Source organism: Meriones unguiculatus, chromosome 9, assembly GCF_030254825.1.
Source record: "Meriones unguiculatus strain TT.TT164.6M chromosome 9, Bangor_MerUng_6.1, whole genome shotgun sequence".
Lineage (NCBI taxonomy): Eukaryota > Metazoa > Chordata > Mammalia > Rodentia > Muridae > Meriones > Meriones unguiculatus.
In genome coordinates this window covers 93179646-93195802 of record NC_083357.1, presented here as the reverse complement: position 1 = coordinate 93195802, position 16157 = coordinate 93179646, and the positions used below count along the sequence as shown (strand labels likewise).

The window sequence follows — 16157 nt, the reverse complement described above, 5'->3', positions numbered from 1 at the left end:
TGCTGGAGAATTTGTGGAGAAAGGGAAACCCTCCTCCATTGCTGGTGGTCATGTAGACTTGTACAACCATTTTGCAAGTCAATCTGGCGCAGTCTCAGACAATTAGGAATAGTGCTTCCTCAAGATCCAGCTATACCACTCTTAGGCATATATACAAAAGATGCTCAAGTACACAACAAGGACATTTGCTTAACCACGTTTGTAGCAGCTTTATTCGTAATAGCCAGAACCTGGAAACAACCCAGATGTCCATTAACGAAGGAATGGATACAGAAATTGTACATTTACACAATGGAATACTACTCAGCAATCAAAAAGGAGGAAATCATGAAATTTGCAGGCAAATGATGTTATCTAGAAAAGATCATCCTGAGTGAGGTATCCCAGGAGCAGAAAGACACACACAGTATATATTCATTTATAAGTGGGTACTAGATTTCCTTGTTCTTAATAGCTTAGTAGTATGTCATTGTATAAGTGTACCACAATTTAAGTATCCATTCTTCAGTTGAGAGACATCTAGGTTGTTTTCAGATTCTAGTTAATTTGCAGAAAGCTGCTATGGATATAGTTGAGCAAATGTCCTTGTTGTATGGTTCTGCATCTTTTACTTACAAGTGGATATTAGCCATATAATATTGGATAAACATACTAAAAATCTATAGACCTAAAGAAGCTAAACAACAAGGAGGAGCCTAGAAAAGATGGTTAATTCTCATGCAAATGGAAAAAACAGGATAGATCCAGGAAGAAGAAGAGAGGGAATAGGACTGGAGCCTCGTATGGGTGTCCTTTAAAAGACCTACCCCACAGAAGATTGAAACAGATGCAGAGACTCTCAGTCAAAATTTTGACTGAGCAGGAAGTCTTACGGAAGAAGGGGGATATAGAAGGACCCGGAGGAGACCTTTTTTTTTTAATAAAAAAATTAAAATGAAATACTGGGCACAGGGGAACTTCAGAGATTGATACATCAATTGAAGACCTTGCATAGAAAGGATCTAGACCCTCTGCTCAAATGTAGCCCATAGACAGCTTAGCATCCCTGGGGATTTCCTAGTAAAGGGAGAAAGGCAGTCTCTAACATGAACTTGGTTGCCTGCTCCTTGATCACTTCTCCCTGGTGGGGCAGCCTAGCCAGCCCACAGAGGAAAAGGATCCAGGCAGTTCTGCTGGGACATGACAGCTAGAGTCAGACAGTAGGGGAGGAAGACATCCCCTAACAGTGGACCAGGGAAGAAAGATAGGGGAAGAAGTGGGGAGGAAGGACTGTGGGACCATGACAAGTTTAGGGAGGAGGCTATAACAGGGATACAAAGTGAATAAATTGTAAAGTAATAATAATAATAATAATAATAATAATAATAATAATAATAATATAAAAGTTAATCAATGCAATTCATTGTAAAAATTGTTACAAATATTAAAAATAAAGAGCATTTAAAATACATATAATATTAAATTCTGAATAAAAAGACACATTTTGTTTGGTAAACAGCCTTTTATGTTCTTATAGTTTCATAATCCTTTAAATAGAAAAGAATTCACCAAATGAATTTTCTCATTTAAGTGTACATTTCATATAAGTTCAAATCTTATAAGGATAGGCTACAAATTTTTATTAAATATTGTCACATTTAGAAAACATTATTTTTTCTTTTTTAATTTTAATTTTAATTTTTATTAATTACAGTTTATTCACTTTGAACCATTCATGACGATAACCTAGAACCCATGCACAGATGTAGCACATGATAGTTCAGTGTCCAAGTGGGTTCCATAGTAATGGGAACAGGGACTGCTTCTGACATGAACTGATTGGCCGCCTCTTTGATCACTTTCTGAGGGGAGAGCAGCCTTACCAGTCTTACCAGAGGAAAACAATGCAGCCAGTCCTAATGAGACCTGATAGACTTTGGATCAGATGGAAGGAGAGGAGGACCTCCCCTATCAGTGGACTTGTGGAGGGGCATGGGTGGAGAATGTGGAAGGAAGGCAGGAATGGGAGAGGAGGAGGAAGGGAGTTACAGGGAAAAAGAAAGATATCAAGTATTTCTAGGAGGTAGTTTCCATAATAAGGTAGAAATTGTGTATTTCCACCATAATGAATACAATTGAATGGATATATCCATTTTCGTTTTATTTCTTTTTTATTTTAATTTTTTATATTAATCATATGTCATTCACTTTGTATCCCAGCTGTAGCCCCCTCCCTCTTTCTCTCCCAATCCCACCCTTCCTCCCTCATCTCCTCCCTGCCCCCTTCCAAGTCCACCAATAGGGGAGGTCCTCCTCCCTTTCCATCTGACCCTAGCTTATCAGGTAACTTCAGAACTGGCTGCAATGACCTCCCCTGTTGCCTAGCAAGGCTGCTCCTCCCTCGGGAGGAGCTGAAATAAACCATTTCCTCCCCATCTTGCTTTTGATCATGTGTTTTGTTGCAGTAATACAGAGCCTAACTAAGACAAGATGTAAAGTGCCATTGAATCAAAATATTTCAGTTGACATTACTTTATATTTGCACCTGCTTAAATGGATGGCACACGATGGGAGTATATTCCCTGATTTTGTAAGCAATTAGAAAAGTGCTGCTCATCACTATGCTAACAAAGGTTCCTTTCACATCTTGACATAAAATAATAAAATATCTTATGTTTAAAGCAAAAAAAAAAAAAAAAGGAGAATTAAATTTCAGTTTAAGACTAAAGAACTTTTATTGTGTGTTGTCTTCTTGAAGAGGAAGCTGTAGCTTCTAATTATATGTTGAGAAAAAATATTCAGTTTTAGAGTTTTAAAATATGTCCATATAAATGTATTTTATTATTTTAATTTTTGACTTGACGAATATGAATTCACAAACAAGTTGATCTTTTTTTTAGAAACTGAACTCCAAAAGTTTCTTTTTCAATGAAGGATGTGTATTTTTTTGTTGTTGCTGTTTTGGTTTTTTTCCCACAGTACTCTGTTCTGCCGATCTGTATGTCATGTTTGATTTCATTTCTGGTTCCTCTTTCCTTCACTGCCTTTACCTGTCCAGGCTCACAGCAGGCAAGCAGCCCTGACATTTAAAGCAGAAGTACTTAAGTATATAAATTGGCATTCAGAAGTTCATTTTCCAGCTTGAGATTCCTAACCTTAACATATTTCTAAATTAAACCATTTATCTAGAAAATTATTTAAAATGTCTTTAAGTTACTTGTGTATAAGTATTCTCATAAATAAGTGTGAAATATCTATTACAAAATACATTTATTAAAATATTTAAATATGGACATGTAATTTTGAACAAAACATTCCGTTTTCATTTAAAATCACGTGTATGGGCAACTGGTCATTTTGAATAGTCACTAAACCCTCTCAAAATTCAGAATCATTCTTATTTTTGCCAACATTTGATTATACAGATATTGTCCTGCAATTTTATAAGTAACAGCTAATATTGTAGTATTTGATGTCTAAAACAATTTAAAGATGAAATTCTGAATAAGGAGAGCTGGGAGTTGTACTAACCTAATGGATATAAAGATACACTTTAGAAAGTAGTTTGATACCAGGCCCATCTAGCAAAATAATAGCAGTACATTCTCCCTTGGGAGACAAGGGATTCTTGACTTGATTTACAGTAACAGATGAGATAGTTACCGTGGAGCACACCTTAATTCCACTGGAAACTTGCACGTTCACCCATAGTGTCAATACGACTAATTCACCAAGGGGCATATGTGGCAAAGCTAATCATTACTGTACCACCAGAGTTCAAAACCAGAAGAGACTATTGATAAATTTTCTCCAACAAAAGCATATGTAACATTTCTAGCACCATGAGAAGGACCCAGTAGGGAAGAAAGGTCCATGTTTCTTCTGTTTTGATTCCTCCCTGTGCTTTCACCAACTTATGTATTATCTTTAGCAACATCGGTTTCCATTGACTGTGGACTAGAAATACCAATTTCTTGTATTGCTACAATGTAGAAAGGAGACTGCAGGTGGGAGACCTTCACAATGAATAGGGTAAGAACCCAGAAAGTCACCTGCTGGCTGTGAAGCTACTAATAGGTGTTGGCTGCTAGGTGAGGAAGAATCAATCTTATTAAAAAATTTGGTCCCTGGTAGGTTGCCCATGCTCCTGCAAAGGAGTCTGGTTCAGCACACACATGAATAACTGATTGAGTTATTTTTAAAAAGAGACCATGAAGATAGAAGGAAACATGGTGAGAGGCACTTTGACTGGAGTAGGGGGTGAATACAAAAGGTACACACGGATTAAGTTCTCACAGAAAAAATAAAATATATTGAACCAAAATAATCATGCTCAGTAGGTAAAAAATATTTTTTCATAATTTATTGATCATAGCTTTGTTTGTGAGTAATCTATAACTATTAAAATCTTTGATTAAAAAAACTGTTTAAAATTTAAATTAGAAGAAAGTCTTTCTTTTATCAGTCCTATCCCTTTTTTTGTTGTATTATTCAAATGCAATGGATATTTCAAATATAGGACATCATGTGGCTACATGATTTTATTATCCTACTTCTGCTAACATATAGTTTGTAGTAAATATCCCTAGGAATCCAAGCAAATGTTTCTATATTTATTTAGAGAATAAATGTCAATCAGATCACTTTACAATTTGAGAATAATTAAGGATTTCGTTACATAATACATAACATTGGATTACACAATTTTCGTTACTTAAAAAGTTTTAAAACAGAAGAATGACGGTTGGTACTGCGATGTGTGTCTGCATGCCTACAGTTTATTGCTTACAGAGCAGTCTATAAAGTGAGTTTCTTTGGTCAGCGTCTTTGGTTCACCTTAGTAGTAGACTGAGAAACAAACTTCCAGGTTTTGGATGGTTGTGAGTCATGAGAACTAATGAAAGTCATTAATCCCAGTGGCTTGCCCAATCGTGAATTAATGGAACACACACGCTAGCCCACAGAATGCCATGAATTTGACTAAAATAAAAAATATATATAAACTTACTTAGAACTTCATAAGATTTTCACAATCATTTTGGAACTAGCCTGCCCACTTATCAGGGTTGATCTCCATAATAAAGAGATGTAACAACATAAAAAGATAAGAAATACCTTATAGCTTATGCAAGAGATTTCACAAACTTTTCCTGTCATCAATTTATAATACAGTACAAAATCCCACTTTAACTTTTTCTGCAGCATCTGGCTTCTCTAAATTATGATTTGTCTTTTCTAAAATATAAAGATGAAAAGATATTAATAATTCCAATTAATTATTTGGGTATTTTATGTAGTATACGCAAGATGGATTTGCTTAGCTGTGACTCAGACAATTTCTACCAGGTCATTCTGTATGCATATTACAGTGTGAGGATAACATTTTCCTTATTTGTAGGGTCACAGGGTTTTTGTCAGCAATGCTTCTTACTATTCTCACTTTAAAGTTAATTCAGTATTAATTTCTAAAAAAAAAAAAAAATAGAAAAGTGACAATGGTATAAAACTTTCAAAAACTCAATAGTTTTTTTTTTCTCATTATTCTTGTTATATTTTCTAAATTTTAGTTTGTCTAAAGCTAGGGAGAAATTGTCTTTTTAATTAACTAATTAATTTGTTCATTTTTATGTATTTATTCACTTTACAGCCTGATCCCAAACTTCTCCTTTCTCTCCTCCCAATCTAAGCTTCATGCACTACTCCTCCCATTCCCCCTCTTCTTCTCAGAGAAGGGCAGGCCTCCAAGGAGTAACAACCCACCGTGTCACCTCAAGTCACAACAGGACTAAGAGCGTCCTCTCCCATTGATGCCTTACAAAGCAGCCCAACTAGAAGAAAGGGATCCAGTGGACAGCAATAGAGTCAGAGAGAGTTCTTACCTCCATTGTCAGGGGATCCACATGAAGAGGTTAGTTAATTTACTCTGTAGGTTTTCTTGTGATGTCTTTGAACCATCTGTCTCCCTCAATCCTTCCTCTCACTCTTCCACAAAACTCTCTGAGCTCCATCTATCATTTGGCATTGGGTCTCTACATCTGTTTCCATCACCTGCTGGATGAAGCCTCTCAGAAGAGAGTTGTGCTAGGCTCCTGTCTGCAAGCATAGCAGAATATCATTAATAGTGACTGGGGTTGGCTGTCTCCCATGGTGTGGGTCTCAAGTTGGTTTGCCATTCCTTCAACCTCTGCTCCATCACCCCTACATTTTTTTGTAGGAGAGATAAATTTGGGGTCCAAGGTTTTATTGGTGGGTTGGCGTCCACTTCTCTCCACTGGGAGACAAACCTGAGTATAGGAGGTAACAACTTCAGTCTGCATATCCCCTACTCTTAGGAGTCTAAGCTAGGGTCACTTCCATAGACTCCCGGGAGACTCCCCTGTGGTAGAGATGCTGCCCAATGATTTCTCTTCTCTCATCTGGTCCTCCCACCCACAGCAACCCCTAAACTTCCCACACCTGATCCCCACCCCATTGCCCTTCCCACTCTCTTTTCTACTCAGTTCCCTTAGTTCATCTACTTCCAGTGTCTATCTTATTTCCCCCTTCTTAATGAGATTCATGCATCCTCCTTTGGGCCCTCTTTGGTTTCTGTGTGTCTATGGATTGTAGCATAGCTGTCCTGTACTTTATGGCTAATATCCACTTATAAGTGAGTACATACCATGTGCATCTTTCTGGATCTGGGTTACCTCACTCAGGATGATCTTTTCTAATTCTATCCATTTGCCTGCAAATTTCATGATTTCTTTGTTTTAAAAAGCTGAATAGTATTCCACTGTTTAAATGTACCATATTTTCTTTATTCATTCTTCAGTTGAGGGACATCTGGGTTGTTTCCAGTTTCTGGCTATTATGAATAAATTGGCTCTGAATATAATTAAGTAAATGTCTTTGTGGTATGGTAGAACATCTTTTGGGTATATGCCCAGGAATGATATAACTGTTTGCATCTTGGGGTAGATCCATTCCCATTTTTCTGAGAAACCTCCAGATTTATTTCCACAGTAACTGTACAAGTCTGCACTCCCCCCAGCAATGGAGGAATGTTCCTTTTATTCCACATCCTAGACTACATCTGCTGTCCCTTGAGTTTTTATCCTAGCCATTCTGAAGATTGTAAGATGGAGATTCAGAGTTGTTTTGATTTTCATTTCCCTGATGGCTAAGGAAGAACCAAATGTTTTTTACAAATGCTTAGAAAATATGACCATTGTTACCTGTTTGTTTTTCCTAACTTCTAATTACTTTATCTTTTGATTAGTATAAATTGGCTATCCAGAGAATAGTTTTTCTGACATTTCCATAGCTATATTTAATGCACATTGACTATGTTTACTAGCTTCTGTTTGTTAGCTTTCGCCATTCTAAGGTCACCATAATTTTCTTTCTCCAGTAGTTTATGGCTTAGTCCATAGTTAGAAGTTTAAATATATTTTCATAAAATTTGTAGTTTTACTTTCAGCTTCTCAAATTAGTATAATCATGCCCTCAATTATCTTCTTGCAAACATGCCGCTCTTCCTCAAATACCCTTACGGCATCCAATTATGTTTGTCAGTGCACACAATTTTGTTTGATCTGTTTTGCTTTTCAGTGTCAGTATGAAGAACCTGCAAGCAAGACACATCATTAGCTTTTGTCCTTACTCAGTGTAAGGCTTCAGAGGCAGCACACGCTTATTTAGAGCAGAATACCTCATCTCATCTGTGCAAGGGTGTCTTCACCAAACAAACACCAAAAACACATTTCTTCAACATTTTGATTATTGAATTCTCTTTATTATATACTAAAATGGTGTAAAAATCTTAGTATACTTATTTTTATTTTAGAGATTATGTTTATTCTATCAGCATGACCTGGGATTGTATTTTGAACCACTGTTTACATTTTAATAGCTCAGAAGAATTAACTTTGCAAGCAATAATTTCTTTAATATTCTAATTAAAACATTAAAATTTGTCATTAAAATATTTATATGCTATTAAATGTACTTACATGCATTTATTCTACAATTTTATGAAATAAACATTTTATGCATATGTAGAATCATTTAATATACATGAAATAATCATTACTCTGTAAGCTGATATTTGTTTTTTCTTTAACTGTAACTCTTTTCACTATATGTTAGTAGCTTGTGGTGATGAATCTTCAGTATTATTTGATTGGATTGAAATCATTAAGGAGTTAGCTCCTAGTACATCCTTGTGTGTGTTTCCAGAGAAAATTACCCTAGGAAAGAAAACAACCTTTAGTGGACACAACACCATTTCCATGGCTGGAGTTCTAGGCTGAATCAAAGGGTTAAGTCAAAAGAGAAACATGAGCTGAGCTTTAGGGTTCATCATTTCCTGCTGCCTGGCTGTAGATGCAGTGATACCCTCCATCTCATGTTCCTGTGGCCACAGCTTGAGCAGTTCTTACCTCCAAGCCTTTCCCACAAGGCTAGACTATACTCTAAAACTGTGAGACCAAATAAGCAGTAACTTCCTTAAGATGATTTTGTTTGTTAACAAATATAGAAAACTGACAATAAGGAACAGAAATGCTGTTGTGAGTTAAGTGAACCATGCTGTCTGTAGGCCTTAGGAACAGTATTGTGATTAAGTCAACTATGGTATCTTTGAAACTTGTTTGAAAATAAGAAAGAAAGAACGAGAAAGAAAAGAAAAGAAAGGTACACGCTAGAGAGATCCTAGAATGCTATAAGCAGAGACTAATCAGCCATTATGAATTATGAATATGTGCAGATATAGATAGAACAAAATGCTAAGAGAAACACAGAGACTGGAAATTGAACTAAAAGTCATTCATGCTGCATTTTGAAAAAAAAATATATATATATATGCCTGATTTCTACCCTGAAAATCTGAATGAAGAAAATTGTAAATGTAATAGATTAGTTTAGCAGAGAAAAATTTGAGATCACACTTTTTTCAGGCTATCATATATTCATTGGTTACTAGTCTTACCCAGTAATCCAGTGTGACAAAGAAGCAACTGAGGAGATGAAATAATCCAGTTTGTCACAGGAATGAGTTCAGTAATGCAGACAAAGGGGTTGCAAATAGGTTATCTGTAATAGACTAAACAGTAACACAATTAATGAAAATGTGATATTCTACATGGGAATACTAGAATAAAAGTACTAAAAGTGAGGTATCCAGCAGAGGCTTGAACTTGGAAAACTGTAAATTTACTTACAGGAGAAGGTCTGAAATGGAAATGCCACTAAAGGGGTCTCTGCTTCAAAATAACTGCTTTTCAGAATATTTTCCTAGGTTCAGATAATAAGTACATAGAGACTACCACAGAATGTCTTCCTCTGTGGCCTAGCAAGGCTGCTCCTCCCTCGGGGTGGGGGTGGTGGGGAAAGGTCAAAGAGCCAGCCATTGATTTCATGTCAGAAATAGTCCCTCTTCCCGTTGCTAGGGTATACACATAGATACTAAGCTACCATGGGCTACATCCCAACAGGGGTTCTAGGTTATATCCATACATGGTCTTTGGTTGGAGAAACAGTCTCATAAAAAACCCCTGTGCCCTGATGTATTTGGTCCTTGTGGAGCACCTGTCCTCTCCAGGTCATACTAACTCCCCCTTCTTTCATATGCACTCTGCTGAAGATTTGGTTATGAGTCTCAGCATCTGCTTGGATACACTGCTAGGTAGAGTCTTTCAGAGGCCCTCTGTGGTAGGGTCCTGTCCTGTTACATGTTTTCTCCTATTTCCAATATCCATCCCATTTGTCTTTCTAAATGAGGATTGATTATCTTACAGGTCCGCTTTCTTGTTTATCTTCTTTAGGTGTACAGATTTTAGTATGTTTATACTCTCTTACAGGTCTAGTACTTACTTATAAGTGGGTATATACCATGTGTGTCTTTCTGCTCCTGGGATACCTCACTAAGGATGATCTTTTCTAGGTCTCAACATTTGCCTCCAAATTTCATGATTTCCTTGTTTTTAATTGCTGAGTAAGTATTTCATTGTGTAGAAGTGCCACAATTTCTGTATCCATTCCTCTGATGATAGACATCTGGTTGTTTCTAGGTTCTAGCTATTATGAATAAGGCTGCTACAAACATGGTTGAACAAGTGTCCTTGCTGTGTACTTGAACATCTTTTGAATATATGCCTAAGAGTGGTATAGCTTGATCTTGAGGAAACACTATTTCTAATTGTCTGAGAAAGCACCAGACTGATTTCCAAAGTGGAAATCAACTGAGGGTTGGTTCCCTTTTCTCCACAACCTCTCCAGTATGTATTGTTAGTTGAGTTTTTTATCTTAGCCATTATAATGGGTGTAAGGTGAAATCTCAGGGTTGTTTTGATTTGGATAGCTCTGATGGCTAAAGACGTCGAGCATCTCTTTAAGTGTTTCTCTGTCATTCTATATTCTTCTGCTGAGAATTCTCTGTTTTGGTCTGTAACCATTTTTTTTTCTCAATTGGATTACTTGCTTCATTAGTGTTTAACTTTTTCAGTTCTTTGTGTATTCTGGATATTTTTTTAACATTTTTTTTCTATTTTTTTTATTAATTACACTTTATTCACTTTGTATCCCCCCATAAAGCCCTCCCTCCTCCTCTCCTGATCCCACCCTCCCATTCTTTTCTTCAAGCATGCCCCTCCCCAAGTACACTGATAGGGAAGGTCCTCCTCTCCTTCCTTCTGATCTTAGTCTATCAGATCTCATCAGAAGTGGCTGCATTGTCATCTTCTGTGGCCTGGTAAGGCTACTCCCCACTCAGGGAGAGGTGATCAAAGAGCAGACCAATCAGGTCATGTCAGAAGCAGTCTCTCTTTCCATTTCTATGTAACCTACTTGGACACTAAACTGCCATGGGGTACATCTGTGCAGGGGTTCTGGGTTATCTCTATGAATAGTCCTTGGTTGGAGTATGAGTCTCTGGGAAGTTCCCTGTGTTCAAATTTTCTGGTTCTGTTGCTCTCCTTGTGGGGTTCCCGTCTTCTCCAGCTCTTACTATTTCCCACTTCTTACATAAGATTCTATGCACTCTTCCCAACAGTTGGCCATAAGTCTCAGTGATATTAACCCTCTGTCAGATACAGGTTTGGGGAAGATCCTTTCCCAGTCTGCAGGCAGTCATTTTGTTCTGATGACAGTGTCTTTTGCTTTACAGAAGCTTTTCAGTTTCATGAGGTACCATTTATTGATTGTTGCTCTAAGAGCCTGTGCTATTGGTGTTCTGTTCAGAAAGTTGTCTCCTGTGCCAATGAGTTCAAGACTCTTCACCACTTTTTCTTCTAACAGATTTAGTGTGTCTGGTTTTATGTTTAAGTCTTTGATCCACTCAGAGTTTAACTTCGTGCAGGTCATAAATCTGAGTGTATTTGCGTTTTTCTACTTGTAGACATCCAGTTAGCCCAGGACCATTTGTTGAAGATGATATATTTTTTCCATTGTATGGTTTTGGATACAGAAAGTGTGGTACATTTACACAATGTAATACTACTCAGCAATTAAAAATGAGGAAATCATGAAATTTGCAGGCAAATGGTGGGAACTAGAAAAGATCATTCTGAGCGATGTAACCCAGAAGCAGAAAGACATATACAGTATACACTCACTTATAAGTGAATATTAGCCATATAATATTGGATAAACATACTAAAATCTACAGTCCTAAAGAAGCTAAGCATCAAGGAGGACCCTAGGGAAAATGCTTAATTCTCATTCAGAAGGGCAAACAGAATAGACATTGAAAGTAGGAGAAGACCAGGAACAGGACAAGAGCTTTCCACGAGAGCCTCTGAAAGACTCTACCCACCAGGGTATCAAAGAAGATATTGAGATCATAGCCAGACTTTGGGCTGAGTTTCGGAATCTTTATGGAAGAAGAGGGAGATAGAAAGACCTGGAGGAGAAAGGAACTCCACAAGCAGAACAACAGAATCAAAATACCTGGGCCAATATGTATGCAGAGACCGATACTCCAACTAATGACCATGAATGGAGAGGACCTGACACTCTGTTCAAAGGAAGCCCATTGGCTGCTAAGTTCCCAAGTGGATTCCCTAGTAAGGGCACAGGGGTTGTCTATGATATGAACTCATTGGTTGGTTCTTTGATTACCTTCCCCAGGGGGGAGTGTGAAGCTTTGTCAGGCCACAGAGGAAGATGATGTATCCAGCCTTGATGAGACCTGATGGGATAGGGCCAGATAGAAGAGGAGGAGGTCTTCCCCTATCAGGGGAATAGGGAAAGGGCATAGGAGGAGAAGAGAAAGGGTGGGTGTGACTAGGTGGAGAAGAGGGAGGGGGCTGTAATGAGGATACAAAGTGAATAAATTGCAATAAATAAATATATAAATAAAATTAAATTAAAAACGATAAAAAGAATTAAATTAAAAATGCAACATTCATTTAAAGCATCATTAACTTGTGGAAATTTATCATTTTCTTTCAACCTGGTTGCTTAAGTATATGTAAGCTAGCATACACATAGCAAGATAAAAATCATTTATTATATCTTCTTTAACTTTAAAAGTATTGATATGTACATGCATGATGTGTATGTACAGGTTTACCTGTTCTGTGGCATACCTGTGGGTGTCAGAGAACCATATTTTAGAATCCGTCCTCTCCTTACACCTTTATGTGGACTCTGGAGATGTACCTCAAGTCTCAAGTCTTGTTTAGCAACTGCCATTACTTTTTGATGAAAAGGGATTTTTATATACATAATATTTTTATTGATTATTTGGGATTTTCACAACATGAACCATGATTCCATTCACCTCCCAGTCTTTCCAGGTCCACTGCCCAAGCCTTGTGCCTCCCCCACCAGAAGGAGGAGGAGGAGGAGAAGGAGGAGGAGGAGGAGGAGGAGGAGGAGGAGGAGGAGGAGGAGGAAGAAGAAGAAGAAGAAGAAGAAGAAGAAGAAGAAGAAGAAGAAGAAGAAGAAGAAGAAGAAGAAGAGCAAGTCCAACTGTGTTGCCATATACACACTTGAGGTGCCAACCCCTTAATGAAAACTGAATCCTTTTCCACCTGCACCCTTACTGGAAGCCATTAATTATAAAGAAGTACCCTTCATTATCTTTATCACACGTTTTAAGACTTCTCTTGGATGGTTTTCTGTCTAGGCTGTTACATTTTAGAGGGGGGCGGTTATAGGGATTGTCACAAAAGCCTTCTATGTCTCTCCTTCTCAACTGCGAGTCTTCAGTCACCTCTACCCCTATGAAGCAGTATACAAACCACAGCCATCAACATAGCCCTCTACAGCCGCATTGGCCACTGACACCATCATAACCCTCAATGGCAGTGCAAGCCACTCACATCAAGTTGGCCCTCTGTGACATCTGTCACCCCTCTGGTCACCAGGATTGAGTTGGCTGATATGGCTGGATAGGCAGGTGTTCCCTTTTTCCCTCATCTGAGTCCCTCCTTAAGCTGCTTGCTCAGTCTAAAATGTTGGCCTTCCCTGAATGGAGGAGGTCCCAGGACACAGTAGCTGTGCTTCCCTGCTAGAACTGCAAAGCAAGTGCTCTAGATCCATTTGTTAAAATCATTTTTGGATTTGATTAATGTCTCTTATTACTTCTTCTCATTGCTTAAATAAAATTGCTGTATCTTAATGCCCTATAATAATCTATAATTAATTTCTTAATTTTCAACTTTAATTTCATTAAATTATTTAAGCTTTTAAAATGTATTTTTATTTATTCATTCATAACATTCAATTATTCCCCTTTTAGAAAGTGTATGACTAGAGTGTCTTTCATTCCAGACTTTAGTACAGGCCAACCCTCGAGCATGTGCCAGTAAGAACTTTGTAGTGTATTTTTTATGGGTCTTAGAGATAATGCAATAAATTCCCATTACAAATATTCTGAAATTAAAAGCAATGTGCCCTCTCCTTGATTTGTGTAACTTTGCGTTGTCATTGTCATGTCTTTGTCAGTGAAATGTTTTCACTGCTAGACAAACATTCTTCTGGGAATTGGAAATGTTTAAATTGTGTAGTTCTGTGAAAACACTAGCATATATTAATTTGATTCATGAATGAATTTCATTATAACATGTTCATGTATACTTAATGTACTTTGATCACATTCTCCACCAACTTTTTTCCTCCTCCTAATATTACCATCTACTTAGATTTTCAAGGTATCTGTATTTTCTGCAGTGTACTTTCATGGTTTGGTGAAGAAAGTAACATCATGCGTACTCTTATGAAGATGTGGCTGAGTTGAATTCTATTGTTGTCCTTGCTCAGCTTATTTGGGAAGTCATCTTGGTGAGATTTTATGGGTGTGGGACCTGGCTTTCACAGAAGACCCAATCTCACTGCAAACTCTCTATTCCTCTGGTTCTTAATAATCTTTCTACCCCTCTTCTACAATGATCCCTGAGCCTTGGGTGCAGGAATTGTGTTGTAGGTGTATCCAATGCCAAATTGTCATTCCTTAGGAAAATACACACTCACACACACTCACACACACACACACACACACACACACACAGAGATAGAGAGAGAGAGAGAGATTATGCCTTTATAACAATCCTGTGACTCTGTCATATTGGACTGGTTCAACTTCAGATCACAAGATTATGATTTGGGTTGCTTAGGTGTCTGATCACCTGCGAAGTCCTTGCAGCACTGGTCTTCATCCCAAGTGTGGACATCGGGAAGACAATATTGATTCCCTCACTCCAGGCATTATGCAGCAGACAGCTTCAAGTACTGACACAGAGCAAACGGGTTCCCAGTGCAGCAACAGCGAGGTTTGAGAGCTTTAAAAGACCCATCTCAAGTACTTTTTTGAAGTGTTTTTTACCAAATACTAATGATGAAAATGATTCAAAAGACTAGTCAAGGAGTCGAGGCAACCATTAGACTCCACATTAGAAATATAAGCCTGGTTCCCCTTTGAGAGGAACTGATGAGTGTTTATGAGCCTTGCTTTATCACATCACTGAGTCAGACAATAAACTATAGGAATCCTATGCTCTGTACTGAACTGATATTTCTGAAATGGCTTTGCAAACTATGTACCAATTGCTACAATTTTTTTTTTCTTGATGTAGATGATCACTAAGTCTGTGTTAAAAGTTGGCTAACAAAATGTAAAACATAGAATACTTTGAAAACATTTTTTTTCATTTGCAAATCTAAATGACATATTTTTCAATCTCTTTTTCACTGTCATTATATAAACCTCTCTTCTGAATATTTATCCTGTAAACTGTTGTATGGATAGCTTTAACTATTTTTATTTAAATTTTTAAAACAGACATACAGATATGTTTATTATATTATGTATACATAATACATACTGACAAATGCTAATTTATGTTCATAAGAAGCATTAATGTATGCAAGAGCCATATTAGAGAATAGAAACTTTAATTACATTATCATTTTATTAAGGTCTTTATTAGGTATTATATGGACAAATTTAAATGTATTAGAGGCCGACACAGCCAAGGCTTTCTTTTCCGAACAGCCCCTGAGACGCCTGAAATGGAGCAGAAGAAGAAGCGGACCTTCCACAAATTCACCTACCATGGCGTGGACCTGAACCAGCAGCTGGACATGTCCAAAGAGCAGCCGATGCTGCTGCACAGTCCCCGCCAGCTGAACCAGGGCCTGCCCCTGCAGTGGAAGCAGCACCCCCTTCTCAAGCGCTTGAGAAAGGCCAATAGGGACGCTTCGCCCAGGGAGAAGCCGAAAGTGATGAAGAGCCACCTGAAGGACATGATTATCCTGCCCAAGATGTTGGGTATGTACAAATGCAAGACCTTCAACCAGGTGGAGATTAACCCAGAGATGACCAGCCAGTACCTGGGCGAGTTCTCCATCGCCTACAAGCCCGTGAAGAACGGCCAGCCTGGTACCCGTGCCTCCCACTCCTCCCACCTCATCCCCTTCAATAAAGATTCACGTTTGGTCCCTGGAAAATAAATAAAATGTACTAGAAACAGCTTCTTTAGAGTTAAAAGAAGGTTTAGCAAACAGAACTGTGTACAAACTCTATGACTATTGCTCTAAGGAAACACTGCACACTGGCTCTAAACAACAGCTGTTCATTTGGATGGTTCTCGAGGCCAGACTTCCAAATTTTAGGTATGGGAAATTATGAACTTAAGAAGAAATCTGCTCCAAGCTTCCTCTGACTTTCAGGGCATATTGTGTCCTAGTACCAG

At 37.8% G+C, this 16157-nt stretch overlaps 1 protein-coding gene across 1 annotated transcript; it reads left to right on the top strand.

The window, feature by feature from the left end:
* The first annotated feature begins 15477 nt into the window (after positions 1-15477).
* Positions 15478-15915, top strand: LOC110564877 (small ribosomal subunit protein uS19-like). Its single transcript, XM_060390658.1, has one exon. The coding sequence runs from the start codon at positions 15547-15549 to the stop codon at positions 15913-15915; it is 369 nt and encodes a 122-aa protein (XP_060246641.1). The 5' UTR covers positions 15478-15546.
* The last annotated feature ends 242 nt before the right edge of the window (positions 15916-16157 follow it).

What these genes read in the sequence shown, in the direction of transcription:
- LOC110564877 (XM_060390658.1), top strand. Translation starts at nt 15,547, where the DNA reads ATGTCCAAAGAGCAGCCGATGCTGCTGCACAGTCCCCGCCAGCTGAAC.